This window comes from Chrysemys picta, chromosome 1 (genome assembly GCF_011386835.1).
Source record: "Chrysemys picta bellii isolate R12L10 chromosome 1, ASM1138683v2, whole genome shotgun sequence".
In the NCBI taxonomy this organism is placed as follows: domain Eukaryota; kingdom Metazoa; phylum Chordata; order Testudines; family Emydidae; genus Chrysemys; species Chrysemys picta.
This window is the reverse complement of record NC_088791.1, coordinates 327722811-327749518: the sequence shown is the minus strand read 5'-3', so window position 1 is coordinate 327749518 and position 26708 is coordinate 327722811. Positions and strand designations below refer to the sequence as shown.

The 26708-nt window shown below is 39.6% G+C and overlaps 3 protein-coding genes across 8 annotated transcripts in view; 2 read left to right on the top strand and 1 right to left on the bottom strand.

Annotated features, from left to right (window-relative positions):
• Positions 1-26708, bottom strand: part of LOC101931329 (uncharacterized) — a 167396-nt gene that overhangs the window by 56688 nt on the left and 84000 nt on the right. The gene's annotated exons all lie outside the window — the stretch shown is intronic.
• DEUP1 (deuterosome assembly protein 1) overlaps positions 1-26708 on the top strand; it is an 84865-nt gene that overhangs the window by 30195 nt on the left and 27962 nt on the right. For all 3 annotated transcript variants that reach the window (XM_065581638.1, XM_065581639.1, XM_065581637.1), the window contains 8 exons: positions 3743-3877; positions 5857-5970; positions 8894-9106; positions 14879-15024; positions 15668-15773; positions 22328-22525; positions 23282-23368; positions 25492-25691. In XM_065581638.1, the coding sequence (XP_065437710.1) occupies positions 3743-3877; positions 5857-5970; positions 8894-9106; positions 14879-15024; positions 15668-15773; positions 22328-22525; positions 23282-23368; positions 25492-25691 (1199 nt within the window). The remainder of the gene's footprint in view (positions 1-3742; positions 3878-5856; positions 5971-8893; positions 9107-14878; positions 15025-15667; positions 15774-22327; positions 22526-23281; positions 23369-25491; positions 25692-26708) is intronic.
• On the top strand, positions 16918-19360 carry LOC135984026 (uncharacterized). The gene is made up of 2 exons (XM_065598372.1): positions 16918-17784; positions 18841-19360. Exons 1-2 carry the CDS (start codon positions 17289-17291, stop codon positions 19341-19343), a joined length of 999 nt encoding a protein of 332 aa, XP_065454444.1. The 5' UTR covers positions 16918-17288; the 3' UTR covers positions 19344-19360.

Genomic DNA, 26708 nt, shown 5'->3' with positions numbered 1-26708 from the left:
AGATTGGATTTATAGTGCCTTTCTGGCACTATCAATTGGCCTATATCACTGTGCTTCTTCAGATGAGGGTGTTGAATTATCAGGCACTGTACCTTTATTAACTGGTGAGCAGTTTCCAAATTGGGGGACAAAACTGCCTGAAGAATACAAAGAACAGTTCTTGGCCACGATCTCTGAAGGACATCTCACTGCCTGAACATCGCTCAAAGTGGCCATCAGTGTGGCCAACACTACCTTGTTGTGTACAATGGATTGTATATGTGCACAATCACATAGGAGGAAGAACAGTTATTTACCTGTACAGTAACTGTTGTTCTTCAAGATGTATTATGCACATATACATGCTTCAATTCTCCTGCCTTCCCCACTATTTCGGATATTAGATAGGCAGTGGTGTGAAGGAACAGAGAGGAAAGCTGCGGTCACACCCCTTGTATGCCATCAGTCTGAGCACGAGGAGAGCAAATGCTGCCTGTTGTGCTGCCTGGTGATAATGCTGGCAAAAGTCTTTGGCTCAACTGCATTGGGCACACTTATACTTACAGTGAAATATATATGTGCACAACATCTCGAAGAACAATAGTTACTGTACCAGTAAGTAACTATTTTTTTTAGCACTAGTTGTGGGGTGGATTTTGGTACAATTAAATAATCCATAAATTACATCAGATCTAAATCTTGCCTTACATTATCATATTTCCTGTTATCGCTGTGGTATCTTGTATGGCTTGTCATCATCTCAAGTTAAACATTTTTTCTCCAAATGCTCTCCACTGCCATCATTTTCTGTTTCTGTTAACAACTTCACCATCCTCTCTGTTACTGAGACTCACAACTTGGCGGTCATAGATTTATAGATTCCAAGGCCAGAAGGGACCATTGTGATTATGTAGTATGACCTCCTATATAAAATAGGCCATAGAACTTCCTCATAATAATAAATAAGAAATAATAATAATTAATGAATAATTAATGTAATCTTTCATGACAATTGTGCCCTTGAGCATATTTCTTTCTTCTGCACATCCAAGCCATGAGCAAATCCTACCTGTTCCCTTCATAATAGTTTTAAAAAATCTGACCATTCCTGTCCATCTTAACAACAGTCAGATTATTTGTTTACACTCTGAACATCTTCAACACCAACTAGCATAATTTCTTTCTCTCTGGTCTTGGGTCCCAGCTTGCCAAAATTTTCTCTGTTATCCAGCACTCAGACCATTTCAACCCCTTCATTGATTTCTTATTGCTCTACAGGTATGAAGTGCAAACTTCTTGTTCTGGCTTGTAAAGCCATACATCACTCTCTCCTGACTTCAATTGCCACCTGCCCCCTTTGCTTTCTGCGACTTCCTTTGTTCTGCCAGACATGCCAGTCTTAATGCCCCCTTCATTACATTCTCCCTCTTCTGCTTCTTTGCCTTCTGCTTCTTTCATGCATCTCTTTGCATGGGACATCCTTCAAATTCTTATTCATTAAGGTACCACTCACTCTTTCCTCATTCAGATCCCTCCTAAAAGTGCAATTCTGTCCTGAAGAAGATGAATATTATGTTACACTAATAAAATACTACCAACAGGATCTTATAAAGAGGGCAAGGCAAAACGCCACATTTATTGTAAATACAGAGCGAGAGAGAAAAATTAGGATATGCAATTCAATATTATTTCACTACCATTCCTTATTCATTCACACATTCATTCATACAAGTTCTGCAGAGTTGGTATAATTACCAGCTTAGAGGTTGCTCATGGCAGAGTACTGGCCAGGTAGTCTACACATGAGGGTGGAGCCGAGTCCTTGTCAGATGCGCATCCGATGCTCCTGGAGGGTGGTTGCAGAACCGGACTCAAAATTTTCAGTCTTTAGAGTCTGTTCTTATAGGATTTTGTCCTTATACAAGTCTATGGGAATTGCTTCATTCTGCTGATGTTTGTTTGAGGTGATTTTCAAACAGCAGGTGGCACATCCCTGATGACTGAATGTCTGAGTGTTATCTTGTTCTCGGAGTCTTCAGCCCTCCATGGGGGAGGGGGGGGCACTTGGGTGGATTCCAGCCTGCCCTCCGGTGGTCATCCGGTTTTCTCTAGTCTGCGCATTCTTCAGCCAATCGAGACTGAAGTTGTAATTCCTAGGCTGGCACTTCCCTGACCATTCATTCTTTATCTAAATCAAGCATCCATTCACATACATCCTCTATTTTAACATACATTTATCACTTATTACTTTACTATTTCTTAACTTCTAGCAACTCTCAGGATGTTGCAAATCTACTTAAACTTTAACATATATAGCAAACAAGTTAAAAGCTGTGTTCTGTTTTGAAGTACAATTACAGTTGTTTTTGAGAACAGACTTTCTGTTTTAGGATGTGTTAACACAATTAGCAGTTTGGCCTTGCATGTTTCTCACAGAGAGGGAAAGACACAGAAATGGAAAAGCAAGAGGCCTAAACTGTGGGGAATTCAATTGAATTCAATCTTACCCCTTGTCTCTCTTGGCCTCAGACTTGTTATACACATACGCTTTATGGTTCTAATACAGAAATTCCCTGATATGGTCCAACAATAAAGACTCCCTACCCCAGATGTATCAGTTTATACACATGCCTAAACTAAGTAGCCACATGATCTGATTAGTGTAATCCTTTTCCGACCTCATTTCTTCCATTCCCCTCATTTGTTTACTACCCTCACTTGTGTGTCATACCTAAACCTACACTGTGAATTCTTCAGGGTTGAGACATGGGGCCCAGCATACTTTTGAGTGCTGAAAAATAATATATCATAATAATATAGGGTGTTAATCTTGAGGCCCTGCTAATTAAGATTAACATTAATTTAGGGCTAAAATTCAGTGGAATGTAAACACAAAACTCTGGTGGCTGAGGGACTGGCAGCTACTAGACTTCCAGATTATTTGGAGAAGTGTCCATGGTAAAAATTGTAAAATATTGGCAAATGTGGTGACAATGGCCATTTTAAGTATGGCCCAGTTCCTTCCACCTCAACCCCTCCGAGAATCCTCCTGCTACTGCCTGATTCCCTCCCTCTACCCTGTCACCAATGTCTTCTGCTGCTTAGCTTACCTTCTTCCATCTTGTACCCAGCACCTGAGTTATTCTTTGTCCTCCTGTTGTCTACCTCCCTGTTCTTTCCATGGCTCCAGAGCAATCCCTTCATTATAGGTATCAGTATGCAGAGTTATATTTGGTATTATTTGGTACCTGATGATCCCAAGGTAATGAAACCACCATATCCCTAATATATCAACAGTTTTAATGTTAAAATTAAGCATTTAAATACCTTAAACTGCTAAACGTCTTCATGAATAAGTGAATATAAACCAGTTAATCTCTTATTCTGGTTACTGAAGCACTTTTAAAAATTGTCAACACAAGATGGCACTAAACAAATGTAAAACAATTCATATAAATACAGTACAAGAATTGATTTTACATGATTAAAAACAAAAGTGCCATACAAAATTTCAACAGAAAAAAACAACAGTGAAGTAAATCTGTGTTTAACTGGGCAGTTAACAAACACTCAGGGTTATATGAAAGCTTAGTCTTGTTCATCTTTAATCATTTACTTTTAGTAACTGGTGCTTTGTTACAGAGATTCACTAATTAGAATGTTTAAGCTTCACTGCATTTACCAATTATGACTTAAATAAAAGATTATCTGAGATAGAAGAGTGACACATATTCTTAATATTCATATCTCCTTTCATTTTTAGTTTTGTAAACTGACACAAAGCTATGAAAAACTACAGTTACACCAGATAAAACAAGATAGGGTTCACGGTAAAGAAATATGTGCAGAAAATCTGGAAACTCCATTTGAAATGAGCAATTTAAACCAGAAATTGGAAGTAAGTATATTTTGCTGTTATCTAGTATATCTTCAGGATTCATACTTGGTTTACAGTTTCAGGCTGTAAATCCCATAAGCATGTACAGTGTTCTGTATACAATATGGAAAGAACTGTGTGTTGACAGTGTTTTCTGTTCTTCAAAGGCATTAATTTTATTAATACTGTTTTTAGTCCTGTTAATATAGATCAGCCAGCTCATAAATTTAAATTTGAAAGAAACAGTTACTCTGTCCCTGATCTCTGAGGGACATATTATTCAATAAGGGAATGGTTCAGAGGAATTTTTGCATTCAGGGGGATGTTCTAGGCTTTTCATGTTATGGTCACTATTAATTAGTTTTAATAGATTTCAAGACTAGAAGGGACCATTTTGATTATGTAGTCTGACTTCTTGCATAACACAGAGCGTAGGATTAACTCCTCCCACCTACAGAGGATTGTTCCTGCCTAATAGGGCATATCACCAGCCCTCCAATAGAGGTGTGGCTATCTCTTCCACGTGGAAAAGCCCATACCATTATAAAATCTGTCAAGCCTTGGAGCCCACCAGAGTGGCTAACAGTTGTTACTACTAGAGTAACGCATGGTTTATGCATCCATCTAGGGCTAAATATATATCTTTCATGACACTTTCAGAACCTGCTAATCTGAGAATGACCTTATCCAGGGTTTGAACATGAATACAATGCAACACAGTGCTACCAGTTGGTAAATTATGCAGTATGAAAAATGAATGCTTGGAATGTGTTCAGCAGAGTCTAATATTAAGAAAATAATGACTGTATTGAAAATCTACTGAAGCTCAGCAATACTTTACTAGTTTCTTGAACCAGCAGTCCTCACTTTGTAGTCGGATGAATATGCATTGTATCTGATGTTGTGAAGAAATAAAAGCTGTTTATATTTGCTTATAATTCCGAAACAGACAGTAGTAAAAGTATAGAAAAATTATGGATCAATCAGCTTCATAGGGCATAGATGCAGCAAACAGAATTTGACTGTTCAAAATTCATAATTACACTGAGATAGGAAAACTGCACAAATTTATCTACGTCTCTGGAACCTACATTTCCATTTGGAAAAATGAAGTTCCTAGTCTGGGTTTTAAAGATATTTCGGGGGAGGGAGGGTTGTGTGTAAATCAATGCATTGTTACTTTGATTCTTTATCCAAACTGAAAAAGCAACAATCTCCAGTAGCTATGGAGTACTACTAATTATTTTATTGGGTATAATCTTCAAAGTCTAGTTATGAATATTTAAATTCTGATACCTTTAAACACCTAACTAAAGCTCCGTTACAGAAATATGAAAATAATAGAAATTACTAATCAGGTTTGGGTTTAAATTCTGTGAACTCAAGGCAGGAATTCTTCCTACCACTTAAAAAACTTCACAAAAACCATTACCAGAATGAGCAGCAAAAAAGGGCAAGAGAGGAAAAGTTTCCCCCTTAGCTGCCCTCCCACATTCTTAAGAAAAAATATAATTCTGCACTGAAATTGTTCATCTGAACACCAAGAGCCTGACTTACTGCTGCATTATTCCAATTTGTACTGGTGTAACTCCATTGAAATCAGAAGAATTACACTGTATAAAACTGGAGTAACACAGTGGTGAATCAGGCCTCTAAGGTCTACAACAACTGAAGATATATGAAACTTTAAAAAATTTTCTAACATTTTACTTCAGTTATTGTGGATATTATTCAGCGTGCTCAGAATAACAACTTTTTCAACTGCTGGAATTTTCTCTTGTTGCAAGAAAATGAAAAACTTTTTTTTTTGCATTTCCTGACTTCTTTTCTTCCCACAGATTTGATTGTCCCTCATTATTAATAATAAATATATATTAATTACACAAGTGACTTTTCTTAGAACTATAAAAAAAATCTGAGTGTTCATTATTAAGAGTGCACTAGTGCAACTTGGAGAAAAATGATTTCAAGGCTTAGTGACCTTGTGTTGCTTTTTTCAGGAATTTAAAGCAAAATCAAGAGAATGGGATCAGAAGGAGACACTATATCAAAACCATCTCATTTCTTTAGATGCTCAACGAAAATTATTGTCTGAGAAGTGTAATTTATTTCAGGTATAGTTTCTACCTTCCTGCTTTAGAAAAATATTAATTGAACCATGAGCTCAGCTAAAGAGCTGTTTTAACTAACACTAAAATGTTTCTAAAACACTTGTTTGCAGTGGTGTTGTAGCCGTGTTGGTCTCAGGGTATTACAGAGACAAGGTAGGTAAGGTAATCTTTTGTTGGACTAATTTCTGTTAGTGAAAAAGGTCCTACACACTCCTATCACAACATGCAGTATATCTCATACAGTGCACTAAGTGCCCTAATAACAACTATGTGGGTGAAATGAGACTATGTTTTCAAATTAACTCACACAGAAAAATGATAAAAAACAAAAGCACCATATTGCCCCTGGGTGAACACTTTTCAGAAAACAATCACTCCATATCTGACCTCTCAGTCCTCATCCTCAAAGGAATCCTCGTCACTTTAAAAAGATTCATAATTTTGTTAGACACTAAAAATCATGGACTCAATAAAGACACTGGATATATGGCTCATTACAACAATCTATAACCCACTAACCTCTTTTGTTCAATGACTGCAGAGATGTTAACTGCCCACTTCACCTTGAATGGTCTCTTACATGTTAACTCTTTATGCTAAACAATCTATTCCACCTTGTATTTAGCTGTGACCTTCTGAGTAACTTTCCCAGACCTAAAGAAGGGTTCTGTGTAAGCTCAAAAGCTTGTCTTTATCACTAACAGAGGTTGGTCCAATAAAAGACATTACCTCACTCATCGTGTCTTTCTAAAACACTGCTAAATTTACCGTGACTCTAAAGAAGAATTAATATGCACAAATTGCTGTAAATCCAGGGGAATCCTCTCTGAAACAACTAATACTTGATACTTGGAGTAGTTTTTATTTAAGTTTTTCTTGTATATTGTGAATACGTACCAAATGAGTATTACAAATATTTGTAATAGATAAATATGGAAAAATAATGTATACTCAGTTTTGCTTTAAAAAAGCATGATGCATATAGGGTCTTGCTCAGGTTCTTGTCTAGGTGGTATCTCTTCTATGCTATTTATGAATATACAGTTCATTAGGATGATCTGTACTGCAAGAAGACTTGCAAAGTAAGTAGTACAAATTATTAGTGTTCATTCAATAATTGTCTATATTGATCCCCATTCATGAGAACAGTGCGACCCCAGAATCCAAGCTCAAAAATCTTCTAGAAAGTAATGTTTGATGTATCCACTCATCCTTCTTTCCTTGCACTGATTTCTGGGATTGTAACAGTTGAAGTCGCTTGACACACTTTCCAGTCCTCTTGACCACCAATGGGTTCAGCAAGTTGTACTCTGTGCTCTCCTCATTGGCTTTGAGGTTTACTGTTTTGTTTATATAGTTACTTGGTCAGTCAGTTTTTAATTTTTTAATCTACTTTAGCACAAAGGGTAGATTTTTTGGAGTCTTGATAGATTATACAACTATAAAAGCCTTCTTGCCTAAAGACAGGTTCCATGCCATCCAGGAGATAGGCTCCAGGCTATCAGTCTTGCGGAGAAGCCTGGCTGGGGCCAAGATCTGGGGTGGACTGTTCCCAGTCAGGGCCTCCCTGAGAGAAGGGAATAGTTTATATTTCTTTGCATTTATTTTGAACTTTGGGTACCCGGGGAGGGGTGGAACTGCTATGTGACCTAACTGGAGGGCTAAATCACCTGGAAGGTATTGAAAGCTGGATAGATCAGCTGAAGGCCCTGAGAGAAACAGAGGCCGAATCACTGCCATAAGAAGGCATGCTGGCATTGAATATGGCCACAGACAGATAGGTGCCTAAATACTTTTATTGATCTAGCACTTCGTGTAATATGAGGCTAAAACCTTGGGTCATTTTACCTCAGTTTAGACGGGTGTTGAGCCACCAAAAGATATCAGAACACACAAAATAGGACCTAAGACAATCTATAGCATGCCTTTTCACTGCCTCCATCAATGAAATATGCTACTTGTAGCTCTGTACACTTTTTTATGCAGCATTACTCTTTCAAGTGAGCTCTAGACCTGATGCCCAATTTGAAGGAGCAGTCCTGCTGTCATTTTTCAGCTAATTCAGACCCATCTTCTGGATAATTACTGCTGCTTGTTAATCTTCCAGGAGTGGGGATCCACATGGTCAATTCTTGAAACAGTGAAAGTGGTTACCATAGTAACTGATTTTCCAAGGTGACTGTGGATCCATAAACACTGCCCACCTTCCCCAACTTTCAGTTGAAGGATTCCCTAATTAGTAAAAGGGACTACAGGATGGTTGGAGGCCAATCCCATTATACCCTCAGCTCAGATCCCTGCGTAATAGTACTTTCTAGAAGATTCTGAAGGTACAATTATTCCCCAGCTGAGTGGATCCATGTGGGCAATCATCTCAGAGAAGCACAGTTACTATGTAACTAACTGGGTTTTTTATATATGGATTGTGTGGTGTTAGCTTAAAAGTGAAGGGCAAATTTCTGCCTTCAAATGCACATACACAACTCTTATTGAAGTCAATATATTGGAGGGTAAAATTGCGCTCAGCTAATTATTTTTCTGTAGCTATGTGGTCCAAATATATCATTACATTCACATTAGTATTTACTCACATTATTGTCTATATCTTTCCCTTCTAGGGAAATAAGCACAAGAAGGGAAAACTCTTTGAGAAATTCTGCAAACTTAAATTTTCAGAGTTTCGACTACATTCTTCCACTGAGGGCAAGGGATTTGAGGCCCAATAAAGACAAGAGTGGAACATCCCTTGTCCTTTGGAGAAGCAGCAAGGAAATCCTCCAGCGTGCACAAGCCTCTCTGTGGTGCTCTATCCAACTCCCATTGTAGTTAATGAAAAGACCGCTATTGATTTTATTGGTAGTGGTCTGGACTAAAGGGACGAAATATAGTTTTTGAATTTCACTGAAATTATTTCCTTGTTCTATAGAAACAGACACAGAATTATCAATTCCAAATCAGCAATAAGAACCAGAAACAGGAAGACGTAGCTACCTCCAGCCAATCCAAAATTGAGAGGGATGAGTTCATTATTGAAAAATTAAAGTCAACTGTGAATGAAATAGCAATGAACAGGAATAAGTTACAAGAGGAAAATCTAAAACTACAACAGGAACTAACAGTGTACCAAACACAGTGCCAGGTAATGACTAGTAATGGTATTTCTTCTCTAGAAGTACAGTGGAATAAAGCTAAAGGAATTAATGTTGAAGCATTAATTATTGAGGAATACATTTTCAAAATTCCTTTGGAACACTTGTATGGAGGATGATTATGTAAAGTACATTCATTCTTTACAAAACCCATAATGTGCTTCCAGATGTGCCATCTTTTGAATGACACACAAGAGAAAACAAAAATGTTTTTGATATGCAGTACTGTCATTTATTTTATTCTTGTCTATGTTTTATTCCTCACACTTTACATCTCACACTTCACCAAAGAAACCCAGCTTCATTCACTGTATCTTGTGTATCAATGGCTTTCATGAATGTTGTTTGTCTGGCTTACGTGGAGTAGTACACAAGATGCTATGAAATTGTATCTAAGTATCTAGAAAAAATGTATGGTAATATATTTTGTTATAGGCAGATCTGGTAGCGCAACCTGGTATTAGGGTTGCCCACCACCCTTGAAGCCTGTCGAAGTTGCGGTAGCCTGTCCCCTGGTTTTGTGGGATTCAGGGCTGTCCAGAATCTCTGCAGTGCTATATACTGCAGCCCCATCTGGGATATACCCTTCTTTCCCTCAGCTTGCCTTCCATGCCAGAACTTGGGAGGGTATCCTCGGAAGGCAGTCTTACTGGTATCTTTTTTAGTTCTTCTTTGACTAGGGTCTCTATGGGTGCTCCAGTTCGGTGTGATTTTTGGTAGCAGTGCCAGCTATGTAGGGCTGTGTGGGCAAACTGCCTTCAGTTCCTTCTCAATCACCTAGGCCTCAGATAGAGTATTTAGCATGCCCACGTTAGAGCTGGTCAAGCTTGCCTCTGACTTTCAGTTAGTTACAGTGTTTTGTTTAATTTAATGTAGTATTTAGTATTTATTTTCTTTATTCTTGAGAATCTTTACTTATTTCCCTGATCATCCTCTCATCCTCTCCTCCTGGGACGTCTCCCTCCATTTGAGGAGATATGCCAGAATCATTGGGACTCAAGCATGTGTGACATTTATGCAAATTATTTGCAAATGTCTAATTAGGTCATTTGCATGTATGCAAATTATTTGTATATACACATACATTTCTGCTTAACATCTAAGCATCACAAAACTTGGCAACTGTGGCAGGAGGGTGGGTGCCTGAAAGGTGTATTGGAGCTGCCTTGGTGGGGAGGTAAGCTGCAGCAGGTGGATTTGTGGGATGGTCTGGGGGTTGTATGGGTGGAGGTGGCTGAGAGATGCTGGGCCATATCTGAGGTTTATGGGGCTGTTTGGACAGAAGATGGGGTAACTGTGGTATTGTAAGGGAGGCTAGATGAAGCTGTGTTTGTAGGAGTACCCAAGAGGGAGAAGACGGGGGTAAAGTCATTGCATGAGGGAAGATGGGTGGTAGCTTAGGGAAGATATGTTTGTGAGAGTGTCCAGGAAGATGATAGGGGGGTGTCTGGGAGGAAGAAGGAAAGAGCTGGAGAGGGTATCTTGGGAAAGTTGGGATGAACCGAGTGGGGTGGTGAAGGGTTGGGGGAGAGCTGGGTCCTATTGGGAATGAGGGAGAGAGGAAGCATGGATGAGGGGGACTGGCTGGTTACTATGGTGGGTTGCCTGGGGCTTGTATTGGGCCCCCCTCACCTTCTGTCCTTCCCACCATTGATTGCCTGCTCCTTCTGGCTGCTTTTTCCCCCACTGGGATCCAACAGGGGAGCAGTGAGCCAGAGGCCAATTGGCTGCCTGCTCAGGGGGAGCCACAGCAGCCAAGAAAGAGATCTTAGAGTCATTGTGGAGAGTTCTCTGAAAACATCCATTCAGTGTGCAGTGGCAGTCAGAAGAGTGAACAGAATGTTAGGAATCATTAGGAAAGGGATAGGTAATAAGACAGAAAATATCATAATGCCACTATATAAATCCATGGTATGCTCACATCTTGAATACTGCATGTAATGCTGGTTGCCCATCTCAAAAAAAGATATATTAAAATTGGAAAAGGAACAGAGAAGAGTAATAAATATGAGTAAGGGTTTGGGACAGCTTCCATATGAGGAGAAATTAAAAAGACTGGGACTAACGGGGGATATAATAGAGATCTATAAAATCATGAATGGAGTGGAGAAAGTGAATGAGGAAGTCTTATTTATACACCTTCACAAAACACAACAAATAGGGTCCCCCAATGAAATCAATAGGTAGCAGGTTTAAAATAAACAAAAGGAAGTACTTCTTCACACAACGCACAATCAATCAGTGGAACTAATTGCCAGGGATGTTGTGAAGGCCAAGCGTATAACTGGGTTCAAAAAAGGATTAGATAAGTTAATGAGGATGGGTCCATCAAAGGCTATTAGTCAAGATGGTCCCTAAGACTCTGACTGTCAGATTTTGGGACTGGATGACAGGGGATGGATCACTTGATAATTGCCTGTTCTGTTCATTCTCATTGAAGCACCTAGCATTGGCCACTGTTGGAAGTCAGGATACTGGGCTGGATGGACCATTGGTCTGACCCAGCATGCCTATTCTTATGTTCTTTAACAACCATAAGCCATGATTAAAGGTCATTCCTGCAGCTTGTTGAACTCAGTCTGGGCTGTGGTCTGGAAATATTTGAGGTGTGGCCTGTATGTGTGTGTGACACTTGGCAGGTCTGCATAGTTCAGGTGGTGGTAGTGAATTCACTAGTGGTAATGAATTTATATGACAACTCAGTCACACACATCTAACAAAGAAGCTGAACAGGTACAGGGAAGAGTTGAGTAGAGTTGGTTGGAAATTTTGGAAAATACTAATTTGTCAAAACTGACACTTTTTGCAGGAAAGTGTTGGTTTTGACTAATTATTTGATTAAGAAGAGTTCAGAAAAAAAAGTTTTGAAATTGTCTAAATGTTTCTTTTGATATTTTCAGCACAAAAAAAAATCCAGTTTTCCAGTTTGAAATGTCTTTTTGGTTTGGAAATTTAAACTAATTAGAATAAAAAACATTTTGAAATTATCAAAACAAAATGTCTAGTTAAGGCACATAGTGGACAAATGAAGCACTGTTTGTGAGAAAAACTGCTGGCTTGCTGAAGGTTTAAACATAGCTGCATTCTGGGTTCTTTGAATTATAAACCTTGTTATTGCTTTTATTATTTAATATCCATTCCTGCTCGATTCCAAAGCAGGAGTTATATGATGATAAATATAGTAATAAGAATTTCCTGGGTTTGTGTCCACTCACTATCGCCTCACAAGGAGCTGACAGATTCCTGGAATCCAAATCTTTCCTGCCTCTTTGGAAGCAATGACAGTGTTATACAGGGAATTTAGCTGAAAAGCATGCAGGATCCAGCAGCCAAACTAGAAGGCCTTGCAGAATTTCTGGTATTTATAGTAAATGCTTGACAATACATTCATACATTTAAAATCAATTCTTAAAAGAATCAAACTCTAAGGTAGCCATGAGTAAGTCCTTGTAGCCTCTATTAAGAGTTTATTAAATTTAATTTTTACTTGGAAATGTTCAGAGATGCACTTCGGTGTTTAACTAAAGCTTTTAACCCTTTAAACAAAGGGCCAGTCCAGTGGTGGAGTTGTAGCACAATACTTGAAATGCTAGAGATCCTATATACAATTAAAGCTTGGTCCACCCTTCTCAAGCCAAGAAAGGCTGTGAGAATTTAGTCAGTATGCCCAACTCCTGCAGGAGAGAGAGAGAGTGCTTCACATCACTTCAGCAATCCTTTCAGACAAAGAAAACCACAGTCCTCTTTGGTTAGAAGAAAAGTCACTCTAATCTGAGACCCCCCCTTCTGGGGGAATAAACCCTTTGAAAGGACTCACTTGCAATAGCTGCTCTGGATTCACTTTTCTGAGATGTAAATTTCCATCATCATTTTTGAAGGTTAAAAAGCTTTCTTTTCACTTTTAAATGTATTGAAATAAAACGAAGAAGTGATGAAAAACACTAACATTTTCTTAGCATACTATCTTAAAGGCAAAGTCTACCACCATTGGAACATCCTTGTTTCTTTTATCCACTACTTGGGGTTTTTTTTTGCCATTGCTCAAAAGTTATGTTTTCAAATTATATGCTCATATTTTGGTATAATTATACTGGTTATAATGAGGGCTTATACATAGATATTATTTCAAGCATAATACCGTTGCCCTTTTTGACCCAAGCAGCTAGTCGGGTTTGGGGCCCTATGGGTGTTCCAGTTGGGAATAAAAATTGGTGTTAGGTAATTCTTTGATGCAGTTTTGTGTATTTACAAAGAATGTACAAAGTCCTGTGATCTCTGAATGCAGAAGGAATCAAATAGCAGGAAACAGCTTATTTTGCTTACAGCACCAGGAGCACTCTTATCAGCCTGCATTCTCTGACCCAAAAGTCTCTCCCCAGGTTTCTTCCAGGATCAGCCACCATGTCTGTTCTCAGCTTATTAGTGTAATCACACACACACACACATGCTTGCTCACTTCTGGGCAGATTCACACACTCCTTTTGCCTTACGTGGGGCTTCTGCTTCCAGTTAGGGTGAGTTCACACCTATCAGTCTCAATCCCATAACAAGCTTTCACCAAGCTCATAACAATATGATGTTTACATTTCAGTTGTTTGTCACATTTTTAATTCCAAGAAATGAAAGGTGAAGTAGGATCAACACTAGAGAAGTCCGAGGGCAAAGCTCAATAGTGATGGTTTGAAAGCGTGTATAGTTGATGCTATAAATAAACTGTCATCTCTGACTAGATGCAGATAGCTTTGGAGATGAATGAGTGCATGTTTTAGCTAGATAGATTCTACTTCAAAGTGGCCTCTGCATGTTTCCACATGTGGAATCTAGTCACATACACTGCAAGCTTCTGGAAGCTTCTAGAGAGTGTCTGTTGGAGCCATTCACCTCCACCTAATCTTCTCCTTATTCAGAATTCCCAGGATATAAAATGTTAGACCTCAATGTCAGGAAAATATAAAATACCACTAAATGGTACCACTGAATCCTGCATCATAGAGTATGATCTAGAACATTAGTTCTCAACCAGGGGTCCGTGGTCCCCTGGGGGGGCCACGAGCAGGTTTCAAGGGGTCCACCAAAATAAACTGGGCTTCAGCCCTAGGTGGTGGGGCTCAGGGAGGGAGCGCCACCTCTTCCCCCTGTCACCTCATTGGGCCACCCAGCCTGCAGGTCAGCACCAACAACAAGTTTCACACTAAGTAAAAAAAATAATATTCAGTTTTTATTTTTGTATGTATATTATCCTTTTCTTTTTATATTATATATGTATATGTGTGTGTTTAGCTGTATAATTATCAATTTAATACAGCTTTTAATATACTGGATATGCAGGAAAAACAGTTGTGGCACAGGTGGGTCGTGAAGTTTTTATAGCATGTTGTGGGGGCTCAGAAAGAAAAAGGTTGAGAACCCATGGTCTAGATAGAACACACTGAAGCAAACTGAAACTGTTTTGGAAAACTTAAATAAAATGAGAAGTTACCATAACACTGTAGAAGGTTTCCTAGGAATATGTCAGAGATAAACGCATCCTAGCAATGCATGACCTAAAGAACTTTAAGTATCTTATTTTTGAGCGACATTTCTGGAGAGAGAGACTGACTGTTGAAAACCTTACAAAAGCAATGCCTACTCCAAAATAGGAACTGGCCTCAGAATAAATTCATATTAAATATGTAATGTAAAGTATATGTCAGAATATTTATGCTACAAGAACATGGAATTTAAAGCCACTATTGAGTCATTTTAATCATTTATTTACTTAGAACATGGAGGCAGGACTTTCAGAGATGAGAAATGAGCTGCAGTCACGTGATGCCCTCTGGAGAGGGATGGAAGCGGAATTTCAGCAGTTGCGTAAAGAATTATTCAAAATTGGAGAATGTAAGAACATCCAAGAAAATCAAATGAAGTATGTATTTGAAAGACATCATTTACATTGTAAAGAATTTGTGAGCTAAATAACGTTTTTCTTCCCTTTGGTTTATATTGTTTTTTTAAAAGATATTGTAGATTAGAAAATCAAATTCATGTTTGAATTAATATTTTAGTAATTTTATTTTATGAGATTATAATCAATAGCTACACACTCAGTTAAACAGTTTTCATGATGCTTAATTGTTTAAAAAATATATTTTATATGGCTTTATATGCTCATTTGATTAAAGGAACACCTTTCCTTTGGTCTAGGTACTCTAACACAGGTTTAAAAAATGCATTGATTAAAAAAACAAGACTCTCTAACACCCCCTAGCTAGGCTAGTAAACGTGTGTTTTGCTGTAGCCATGTGGCATTATAAGGCATGTGGGTTCACAAGTGATTTCAGGATTCTTACAGCAGACAGGTGGTCCATGGATCTACCAAGCTCCACCCTGGTTTAGGTGACCAAATCTCCTGCCTTTTCCATAAGCGGGCAGCCCTTCCCTGATTGAATGGTGAGGCAAAAACTCCGTAAGCTGTGGCTCATGGCATTGTCTGCCCACTTGATGGGTTTTTCTCATGCAGGGAACAATTTGACCCTCAATATTTATTATTAATGCTTTTTTATTTTAAGGCTTCAATCAGCCTATGCACAATGTATTCAGGAACTGGAAAACAAAAAAGCAGAGCTATTACATTTGGAACAACACCAGGAAATTCAGCAAAAAGAGCTAAAAAAGGTATTTCACATTTGTAAATATTTTGAAATCTTAGTTGTAATAGAGTTGGGTTTTTTTTAAGTATTAAGGCAAAATCATGACCTTGCTTATACGAATGCACTAAAGTGCATAAGAGAATAGCTGTATTTTCACAGGTAAGAAGGAAGCGTATGTGTGTACTGTGTTCCCAGAAGGAATAGGACAGCTGTACACTCAACACCACTGTGCACTGGGCAAATACCAGAACTAGGCGAAACATGCAAATAGTGGCAGAGACCCATATCAAAGGGGCACAGTCATGGAAATAACTCCTACACAGACTATTTGGTCTGAGACATAAGCAGCACTGGCTGAACAGCTGGAGCAAGTTACCATGGGCACCTTGGAATACAATGCACATAATACAACTCAGTGCAGGGCTTCTTTGGTTGAACTGTGTGCCATACTGCTCGTACAGGACCCTGATGAGGTCAGTATAGCAGTGGCATGAGGTGACATATGGCTTGGCGGGTCTCTATACCAAATGTGGCTGTTTTAGAGTAACAGCCGTGTTAGTCTGTATCCGCAAAAAGAAGAACAGGAGTACTTGTGGCACCTTAGAGACTAACAAATTTATTAGAGCATAAGCTTTCGTGGACTACAGCCCACTTCTTCGGATGCATATAGAATGGAACATATATTGAGGAGATATATATACACACATACAGAGAGCATAAACAGGTGGGAGTTGTCTTACCAACTCTGAGAGGCCAATTAATTAAGAGAAAAAAAAAAAAAACTTTTGAAGTGATAATCAAGCTAGGCCAGTACAGACAGTTTGATAATAGGTGTGAGAGTACTTACAAGGGGAGATAGAGTCAATGTTTGTAATAGCTCAGCCATTCCCAGTCCTTATTCAAACCGGAGTTGATTGTGTCTAGTTTGCATATCAATTCTAGCTCTGCAGTCTCTCTTTGGAGTCTGTTTTTGAAGTTTTTCTGCTGTGTTACTCTCTCTGGTGTGTAGGGGATGCCCAGCCCTTTCTTCCCACATACAGCTTATACTATTGACCAGGGATGTGAGCAGCAGCATCTGCAATTGGGAGCAGCATACGTGGTTCCTGAAGCAGATTTATAGTGACTTTGGCCTGGTCTACACTACGACTTTAATTCAGATTTAGCAGCATTAAATCGAATTAACCCTGCACCCGTCCACACAACTAAGCCATTTAATTCAAAATAAAGGGCTCTTTAAATCGATTTCTGTACTCCACCCCGACGAGCGGAGTAGCGCCAAAATCGATTTTATCATTTCGAATTAGGGTTAGTGTGGCCGCAATTCGATGGTATTGGCCTCCGGGAGCTATCCCACAGTGCACCATTGTGACCACTCTGGACAGCAATCTGAACTCGGATGCACTGGCCAGGTAGACAGGAAAAGCCCCGCGAACATTTGAATTTCATTTCCTGTTTGCCCAGCGTGGAGAGCACAGGTGACCACAGATAGTTCATCAGCACAGGTAACCATGCAGGCTGATAATCGAAAAAGAGCACCAGCATGGACTGTACGGGAGGTACTGGATCTGATCGCTATAGGGGAGAGGATTCAGTGCTAGCAGAACTTCGTTCAAAAAGACGAAATGCAAAAACTTTTGAAAAAATCTCCAAGGGCATGATGGAGAGAGGCCACAATAGGGACTCAGATCAGTGCCGCGTGAAAGTCAAGGAGCTCAGACAAGCCTATCAAAAAACAAAGGAGGCAAACGGTCGCTCCGGGTCAGAGCCGTGGACATGCCGCTTCTACGACGAGCTGCATGCAGTTCTAGGAGGGGCCGCCACCACTACCCCACCTCTGACCGTGGATTCTGAGGCGGGGATAATCTCATCAACTACACCTGAGGATTCTGCGGACGGGGAAGAGGAGGAGGAGGACGAGCTTGCAGAGAGCACCCAGCACTCCGTTCTCCCCAACAGCCAGGATCTTTTTCTCAGCCTGACTGAAGTACCCTCCCAACCCAGTATCCAAGACCACGACCCCATGGAAGGGACCTCAGGTGAGTTTACCTTTTAAAATATAAAACTTGTTTTAAAAGCAAGGATTTTTAATGATTACTTTGCCCTGAGGACTTGGGATGCATTCGCAGCCAGTACAGCTACTGGAAAAGTCTGTTAACGTGTCTGGGGATGGAGCGGAAATCCTTCAGGGACATCTCCATGAAGCTCTCCTGGAGGTACTCCAAAAGCCTTGCCACAAGGTTTCTGGGCAGTGCAGCCTTATTCCATCCTCCATGGTAGGACACTTGACCGCGCCATGCTTGCAGCAAGTAATCATTGCATGACAAAGCCTGGCAGCGTATGGTCCCGGTGTTTGCTGGCATTCAAGCAACATCCATTCTTTATCTTGCTGTGTAATCCTCAGGAGAGTGATATCGCTCATGGTAACCTGGTTGAAATACGGGAATTTAATTAAGGGGACAGAGGTGGCAGTTCCTACTGGGCTGTTTGCCTGTGGCTGAAAAGAAATCCTTCCCTGCAGTTAGCCAAGCGCGCGGGGGGGGGGGGGGGGGAGGAGGGAATTGGCCCAGAGCTCTTCGCGTTTGGCTAGCAGGGATCTTCCCTGATACCAGCCACGCGGTGGGGGGAGGGGTAAAGCGATCATCCCAGAGAATTCATGGCGGGGTGAGGGGTGTTAGTTTGGTTCCTGCAGGGATCTTCCCTGATACCAGCCATGTGGTGGGGGGAGGGATAAAGCGATCATCCAGAGAATTGGATGGGGGGGTGGTTAGTTTGTTTTCTGCTGCTGAATGTTAACAGGAAAACCGCAGCACTCAACGGGCTTTGCTTGGTATGTGGGAAAGGAGGGCACAGAAGCCGAAAGACAATGGCTTACCATGGCCGCATGCAAGCCGAATTCTGTTGCCCGGACCTGCGTCTGTGATCTCTAGCAGCAAAGCCACAGGCACTGAATATTAAGAGGCAAAATGCGACCTTGCACAGAAATCACATGTGCTATGTAATGTGAATAGTGTTGGTCACCGTGAAAGAGTATAAGCATTGTTCTGCAAAATGTATCTTTTTTAAAAATTCTCTCCTTTTTTCCCTCCCTCCAGCAGCTGCAAATTCTTCAAGCCTCCCTCCTCCATCCCGAAGGCTATCACAGATAAGGCATCGGAAAAAGAAGACGCGAGACGAGATGTTCGCAGAAATCATGGAATCCACCCGCAGTGACAGAGCTCATCTGAATGAGTGGAAGGACACAGTTTCAAAGTATAGGAAAGAAGCCAGTGAACGTGAGGACAGGAGGGACCAACGTGAGGACATGAGGGACCAACGTGAGGACAGGAGGGACGCTCGAGATGAGAGGTGGCGGCAGGAAGATCAGAGGAGGCAGGATGCAACGCTGGGGCTGCTGCGTGAGCAAACAGACATGCTCCGGCATCTGGTGGAGCTTCAGGAACGGCAGCAGGATAACAGAGTGCCGCTACAGCCCCTGTATAACCCTCCTCCCCACCTCACCATGTTCCATAGCCTCCTCACCCAGACATGTAAGAACACGGGGGGAGGCTCCGTACACCTTCCCATTCCACCCCAGCCTAAGCTGTCATTTTTTTAACCTTTTTTCAGTGGCCTTTTCCTTCCCGCCGATCCTCCTCCCAAACCCCACCCGGGTTCCCTCCCTCTTTTTATAATCTATTAATAAAGAATAAATTATTTTTAAACAATAGTGACTTTATTTGGTTTGAAAGCAAGCTGGGGGAAGCGGGAGGGTGGGTTCCTTACAGAGAATGAGTCAATAAAGGGGGCGGGTTTTCATGAAGGAGAAACAAACAGATATTTCACACTGTAGCCTGACCAGTCATGAAACTGGTTTTCAAAGCTTCTCTGATGCACAGCGCTTCCTGGTGTGCTCTTCTAATCGCCCTGGTGTCTGGCTGCGCGTAATCAGCAGCCAGGCGATTTGCCTCAGCCTCCCACCCCACCATAAAGGTCTCCCCCTTACTTTCACAGAGATTGTGGAGCACGCAGCAAGCAGAAATAACAATGGGGAGATTGGTTTGGCTGAGGTCAGAGCGAGTCAGTAACGATCGCCAGCGACCTTTTAAACGGCCAAATGCACATTCTACCACCATTCTGCACTTGCTCAGCCTGTAGTTGAACAGCTCCTGACTCCTGTCCAGGCTGCCTGTGTATGGCTTCATGAGCCATGGCATTAAGGGGTAGGCTGGGTCCCCAAGAATAACTATTGGCATTTCAACATCCCCAACGGTTATTTTCTGGTCCGGAAAGTAAGTCCCTTGCTGCAGCCCTTTAAACAGAGTAGTGTTCCTGAAGACGCGAGCATCATGAACCCTTCCCGGCCAGCCCACGTTGATGTTGGTGAAACGTCCCTTGTGATCCACAAGTGCTTGCAGCACCATTGAAAAGTACCCCTTGCGGTTTATGTACTGGGTACCCTGGTGCTCCGGTGCCAAGATAGGGATATGGGTTCCATCTATCGCCCCACCACAGTTAGGGAATCCCATTGCAGCAAAGCCATCCACTATGGCCTGCACATTTCCCAGAGTCACTACCTTTTGTAGCAGCATCTGAGTGATTGCTTTGGCTACTTGCATCACAGCAGCCCCCACAGTAGATTTGCCCACTCCAAATTGATTCCCGACTGACTGGTAGCTGTCTGGCGTTGCAAGCTTCCACAGGGCTATCGCCACTCGCTTCTCAACTGTGAGGGCTGCTCTCATCCTGGTATTCTGGCGTTTCAGGGCAGGGGACAGCAAGTCACAAAGTTCCATGAAAGTGCCCTTACGCATGCGACTGGGAATCATCCCACACCTGCAACACTATGCGGTCCCACCAGTCTGTGCTTGTTTCCCTTGCCCAGAATCAGCGTTCCATGGATAGAACCTGCCCCATTAACAACATGATCTCCAAAGCACCGGGGCCCGCGGTTTGACAGAATTCTGTGTCCATGTCCATGTCCATGTCCTCATCACGCTTGTCGCTGCGCTGCCGCTGCCTCCTCGCCTCGTTTTTCTGGTCCTGGCTCAGCATAAACGCCACGAGAACGCGCGAGGTGTTTACAATGTTCATGACTGCTGTCTTGAGCTGAGCGGGCTCCATGCTTGCCGTGGTATGGAGTCTGCAGTGTTCACCCAGGAAAAAGGCGCAAAATGGTTGCCTGACGTCCGTTGCTTTCATGCAGGGAGGGAGGGAGGGGTGAGGCTGTACCCAGAACCACCTGCGACGATGTTTTTTGTCCCATCAGGCACTGGGATCTCAACCCAGAATTCCAATGGGTGGGAGAGACTGCGGGAACTATGGGATAGTTATGGGATAGCTACCCACAGTGCAACGCTCCAGAAATCGACGCTAGCCCCGGAACATGGACGTACACCGCCGAATTAATGTGCTTAGTGTGGCCACATACATTCGACTTTATACAATCTGTTTCCCAAATTCGAATTATATAAATTCAGATTAATCCCGTAGTGTAGACATACCCTTTGACAGGAGATCATGATATATCCCTTAGATGTTTATATCTAAATTTAATTGCTCTAAAATGTTTATATTTTTGTAATAAAATGAAAATATCAACTATTGATCATGTGCATTATTATGGGAAACTTATTAAAACAAATTCAGATGTAGTTTGGCTGGTTTTTGTTCTTGCTTCTAAGTAATATGAGAATCTTCTGGTGTTGCATTATTTGTTACTGGCAGAAGGATTATGAGACCCACAATCTCTTTATAGAAACTCTGGAGTGCCAGACAGAGGAAGGTTTCAGAGTAGCAGCCGTGTTAGAGGAAGGTTTTGCAGAAAATATTACCTTAAATGTTATGCATTATAGCAGCAGTAGCTGTCATAAAGTGACTTTGGTGGCAAATTTTTATTCTGTAATAGCTAATACTAATAAGAGCTCTGTTCCATAATACTGTATAAGCTCTTTATTTCTGTGATTATTTCTCATAAAGAGCTTCTGTGGATTCATTTTGAGTGAAATGAGTACTTTTAAAACAGCCTAAATTAATTTAGAGGTAAGGTAAATACGTCTTAGTAAGTAACACCTTTCAATAGATTTAACATAAGAACATAAGAATGGCTGTCCTGGGTCAGACCAAAGGTCCATCCAGCCCAGTATCCTGTCTACTGACAGTGGTCAATGTCAAGTGCCCCAGAGGGAGTGAACCTAACAGGTAATGATCAAGTGATCTCTCTCCTGCCGTCCATCACCACCCTCTGACAAACAGAGGCTAGGGACACCAGGGATACCTTTTGTCTTAAGGTATAATTATTAAAATTAATAATTTTTACAAATCCTATGCTTGTTTTTTTTGTTGTGAATTTAAATATTACTACCACCTTTGACACCATGTAAATAGACAAATGATCTAAAGAATAAATTATGGATTGTGAAAAGATGCTGAATAAAGAAAAAGTTAATTGCATTGAATCATAAAGACATTTTATTTTAAAATTGCCTTAAAATCACTGATACAGTTAGAAGAATAGGGGAGGAAAAAATCACTAGTAGGTAATAAGTGATGTGATCTTATATACTGCATAAACATTGTCTTTTGGGAACATATTTGCTACAGATAAGGGACCATCTTTATCACGAGGAGCAGTCCCATAGCTCTGAGCGGGAAAGAATGAGGACAGAAATCTCTGACCTGACAGAAGAGCTTCATCAGAAGGAGATCACTATAGCAACTATCATGGAGAAAGCTACTGTTCTGGAAAGAAAGTTAAAAATGGAGTTAGAGATAAAAGAAAAATTGTTAGCAAAACAACAGGTATGCAAGCAAGCAAAAAGAAGACTAGGTCATTCTCCAGCTCATTACTGATAATGACATACATTATCTGCTAAAAAAAAAAAAAAATTACATCTTGTGCTTTTGTTTTCATTGGCCTGCTATTATATTTAAGCTTTATGAAATAATACAAAAATAGAGCCAAAATGGTGCCAGAACAATAAAGGACCAGTAAACGTCAATTGTGCAACATCTAACTTTAACATATGGTCCATTTTGATCATCAGTATTGTAGTTACATTTAAGCACATAGAAGATCTTGAAAAATTCTAGGTTGGTTTTATTATACCTACTGTATCATTAAATTTGTTCATTAGATTAGCCAGAAACTTTTTCTAATTTTGACCACTCTTTTTAACCTATTGATTAAAGAATGTTTATGAAATTTTTTGGAGAAGTCTGTCAATTGTAAAGCTCAATTGTTAATCTTGCAGTATTGTAAATCATTGTAAACTTCAGTTTTAAAAACAAATAAGCTCCATCCTTTATTCACATATTTGAAAACATCTGGGTAGCAGAAACACAACTTACCCAAACCCTTGAAATTTAGAGGTGCTAATTTCTATTTTTGTAGGGAAATTAATGCTTCTTCTATTCAAGAAAAGCTTTCACTATATTAGTGTCATGATTCTTTATGAATGTTTTGAGTAAAGTATAAAATTAAACTTACACAGAACTATACTGAATATTTTGTAGCTAATATTGTTAAGTTCAACTAAGAATTTAATTTTTCCTCAGATGTCAGAGATGAGGTATGAAGCTATCAGCTCGGAAAACACACATTTGAAGAAGATGATAGAAAATCTGCAGTCTAGAAGATACATGGTAATTTTTGTAGCTGTGAAATATACAAAGCAGTTATTTATGTTTGTTGTTGTAATGATCTCGGGGTTCATTAAATAACAAATCAGTGAATGAGAAAGGAATAAGACTTTAATAAAAGAAACTGGAGAGCTTCTGCACACAGCCATGCAGTGTTCCCAACCTTGGCCTCTAGGGAAAATCTCCAAATTCCTACATAATTACGTTGTCTCTTATGAGGGAACATCTCCAAATCACAATCTTTCATAAATATTGTGACAGTTTGCCCCTCTTTGGTGCCCCCTGTTGTGCTGAGATACCATTGAGCCTGCCTGTTATGCCAGCCTAGGCACCCTTTGTATCTGTCTTGCTGAGCCAAGCTAGTAAGCTTCCTTCAGCACATGGGGTTATGTTATAAAGAAGAAATAAGTATATTGACTACAAAAGGTGAATTTTAAGTGAATATAAGAGATAACAGACAGAACAAAGCAGATTACTGAGCAAATAAACCAAAGTACGCAAGCTAAGCTCAATATACTTAAGAAACAGGTTACAAAATGTAATTTCTTACCCTAAGTGTTATTTTAGTCCCTGGTAATGTTTAGTATCAGGTAACAAGACCACCTGACCTAGTAGTGTCACAGTTATGTCCAAACACCTCCCAGGAGGGAGAGAGATTAGTATCTTCATGGTTTTGTTGTTCCTTCCTGATGGCTCATCAAATTTGATGACCTGTCGTCTGGTGGGTGTCTTCCCAATACACACTCAGTTGTAACTGTTACATACTCCATATTCCTAACTTTAGATACAGAAATGATACATGCATACAAATTTGATAATCACATTCAGTAAATTATAACCTTTCCAATGATATCTTACAAGATCCATCTTGCATAAAGTACATCTCCGTTATGTCATATCCATAACATAAGCATAACATTTCCAAAAATGCTAAGGCATTCTAATTCAGCTTAATAGAGGATCTTCCCAACCATTATAAATATAAATATGTAGGTACCTATATTGTTTCCATTGACACACTTATTTTAAACATTTATCAGTGAAATCTATAGACCATTTTCCCCTTTAAGAACCAGATGAATGTATTCATTAGTAGAAAACAAATATTATTTGCAACTTTAATTACTAAAATTATGACCTGCTTATTTTGAAGTATTTCCTCCATGGATTTTCATTTATGTTACATAACAGCCCAATTATTTGATGTACTAAGCACCTCCAGTAGAATTCAGAGCTTCCTCATTGTCTGTGGAAGTTAATGGGGGTTGAAGATGCTCAGAACTATGAAGAAGGTGCTCAGCATTTTGCAGATTTTAGCCTTTAACTCGTTAGCCCTTTTGCACATTTCCAATTCCTTTAACCCCCAAAATCTAAGAGCTTCTTTTTTATACTAGTTGTAATTTTGGTTGAATCAATGAGGTTTTGGACCTGCAAACTAAATAATTTTACAGTAGCTTTTATAATGACAGCCTTGCAAAGTCACCTCTGAGGGTAGTGTTGGAATTGGATTTCAATCTCTAAACTCAGTTACCATTTTTTTTTCTATTGCATCTTTTTGAACTCCAGGGAAACCTGTTTATTTATAAACAAATGTCTAAGAAGATTTCTCCAGGTTTTTTATCAATAGTCTGGCATGTCTTTCTAGATGTTTTGCCTTTCACACCCATGTATTGCTACTATAGATAGCGTTTAAACGAATAGTCTGATAATGCCTTTGTGTATTTTTTCTTATTATTCTTATTAGTGGAAATATTACTTGAGGAGGAAATATAGTTAAATCAACTGCAAACTTTGGCAGCTAAGGATTACTTTCATGGCTTAGTTTTTCAAGGAGAGTAAGTCAAATAAACCGAACAAATTTACTACTCTACTGCCTTGAATGCATTGTTTGTGGAAAAATTCTAATTTAATTTCATTGTGTTTCAAAGGCTATTATTCCCATTAATGTCGTTCTTTTTTTCTAGAGGCACTTCTACTGGTGTATCATTTACTATGAATGCTGTGTGATTACATATGGTAACTAAGTATTTAGCAAAGAGTGTTGCCTTGTGTTTCATTTTAAAAATATTAATTCTAGTTACAGTGAAAAAATGCCCATTTAATGATGATTTTATTTTCTTCCACAGACTATAGATTTATCTAACACAGAACATGAGAGTTACACAGCTTCCATTCATGAACTTGAGTGTGAGAATGAAAGGTTACGAAATAATGTTGGTAAATTGCAGAGTGATTCAGAAACATCAATACTGGCTACTCTGGATAGATATGGAGAAACAAAGCACACTAAGCAAACCCAATTAGAAATGCAAGAAAAGGAAGAGAGGTAAAATTTAAGTTGCAAAGATACATTAATTTTTCCATAAGCGTTTTGTAAGCGTCTTTTAAAAGAGTCAAATCCTGAAGTCCTTACTCTGTTTTTGTTCATTTAAAACTCCCACTACCTCAATAGACATTTAGTTCAATTAGTAAGCAAGTACGGCTGCAGAATTTGGCCAGAATTTAAATTATTAAAACATCTGTTTATTATTTATAGATTATTTTTGTGCTGTTTCTTTTCAAATCAATAAAAATTTTGAAGATAAAGTACATTGGCACCTGATACTGGAGACCCATGGAAGCCAGTGGGAATCTGCAAGTGTTTAATATTGCAGAATTGTACCCAATGGATATAAACCCTGGTTTCTGAGTTGCAGGCAATATTACAATATAATAACATCAGAAATCTGGTATAATACATTTAGCAATAAATCAGGACTATTATTATAATTTTAGGGTTGATATCTGCTCTTATACAAAAACTCCTCATTTTTGTTTGCCCACTGGTTATGGTGCAGGAACTCCAGTGTGTGCTAGGGTGCCTAACTGAAGAGAACAGAGGCAATTTTCAAGACAATTTAGGACTATATCTAATTTTCATATACATTTATATGAATTTTATTATCAAAATATACACAACCATAATTTGTGTGGTACCTCAATCTTCCTTGATAATATACTAATAGAAATATTTTTGTTTGTTCTGAGCAATAAAAATTGGCAGTTTATCAGCTTTGTCTTCACCCTGCAGTCACAGAGATAAGTTAGTCAGGAACACATTTTTATGACTCCAGGGGATACATTTGAATCTCTGACACTAACCTGTGCATCTTATGTTGTTCAAATATGAGGGAAAAATATGGTTTCATTTACTTATTTAGATGTGTATACACACTAAAAAAGAGCAAATATCCATTTGTTATGGGCACCCAGAACATAACTGAAATTTATATCTATCTACCTATAAAAATACTGAAACATATCTAAAGTACAGCAGTACAATTCAGTATGGCCCACTACCAGC

Excerpts from the sequence above, each read along its gene's own strand:
- LOC135984026 (XM_065598372.1), top strand. The coding sequence starts at position 17,289 with ATGGACTGTACGGGAGGTACTGGATCTGATCGCTATAGGGGAGAGGAT. Across the intron at positions 17,785-18,840 it reads CCCCATGGAAGGGACCTCAG|CAGCTGCAAATTCTTCAAGC; the intron begins GTGAGTTTACCT and ends CCCTCCCTCCAG.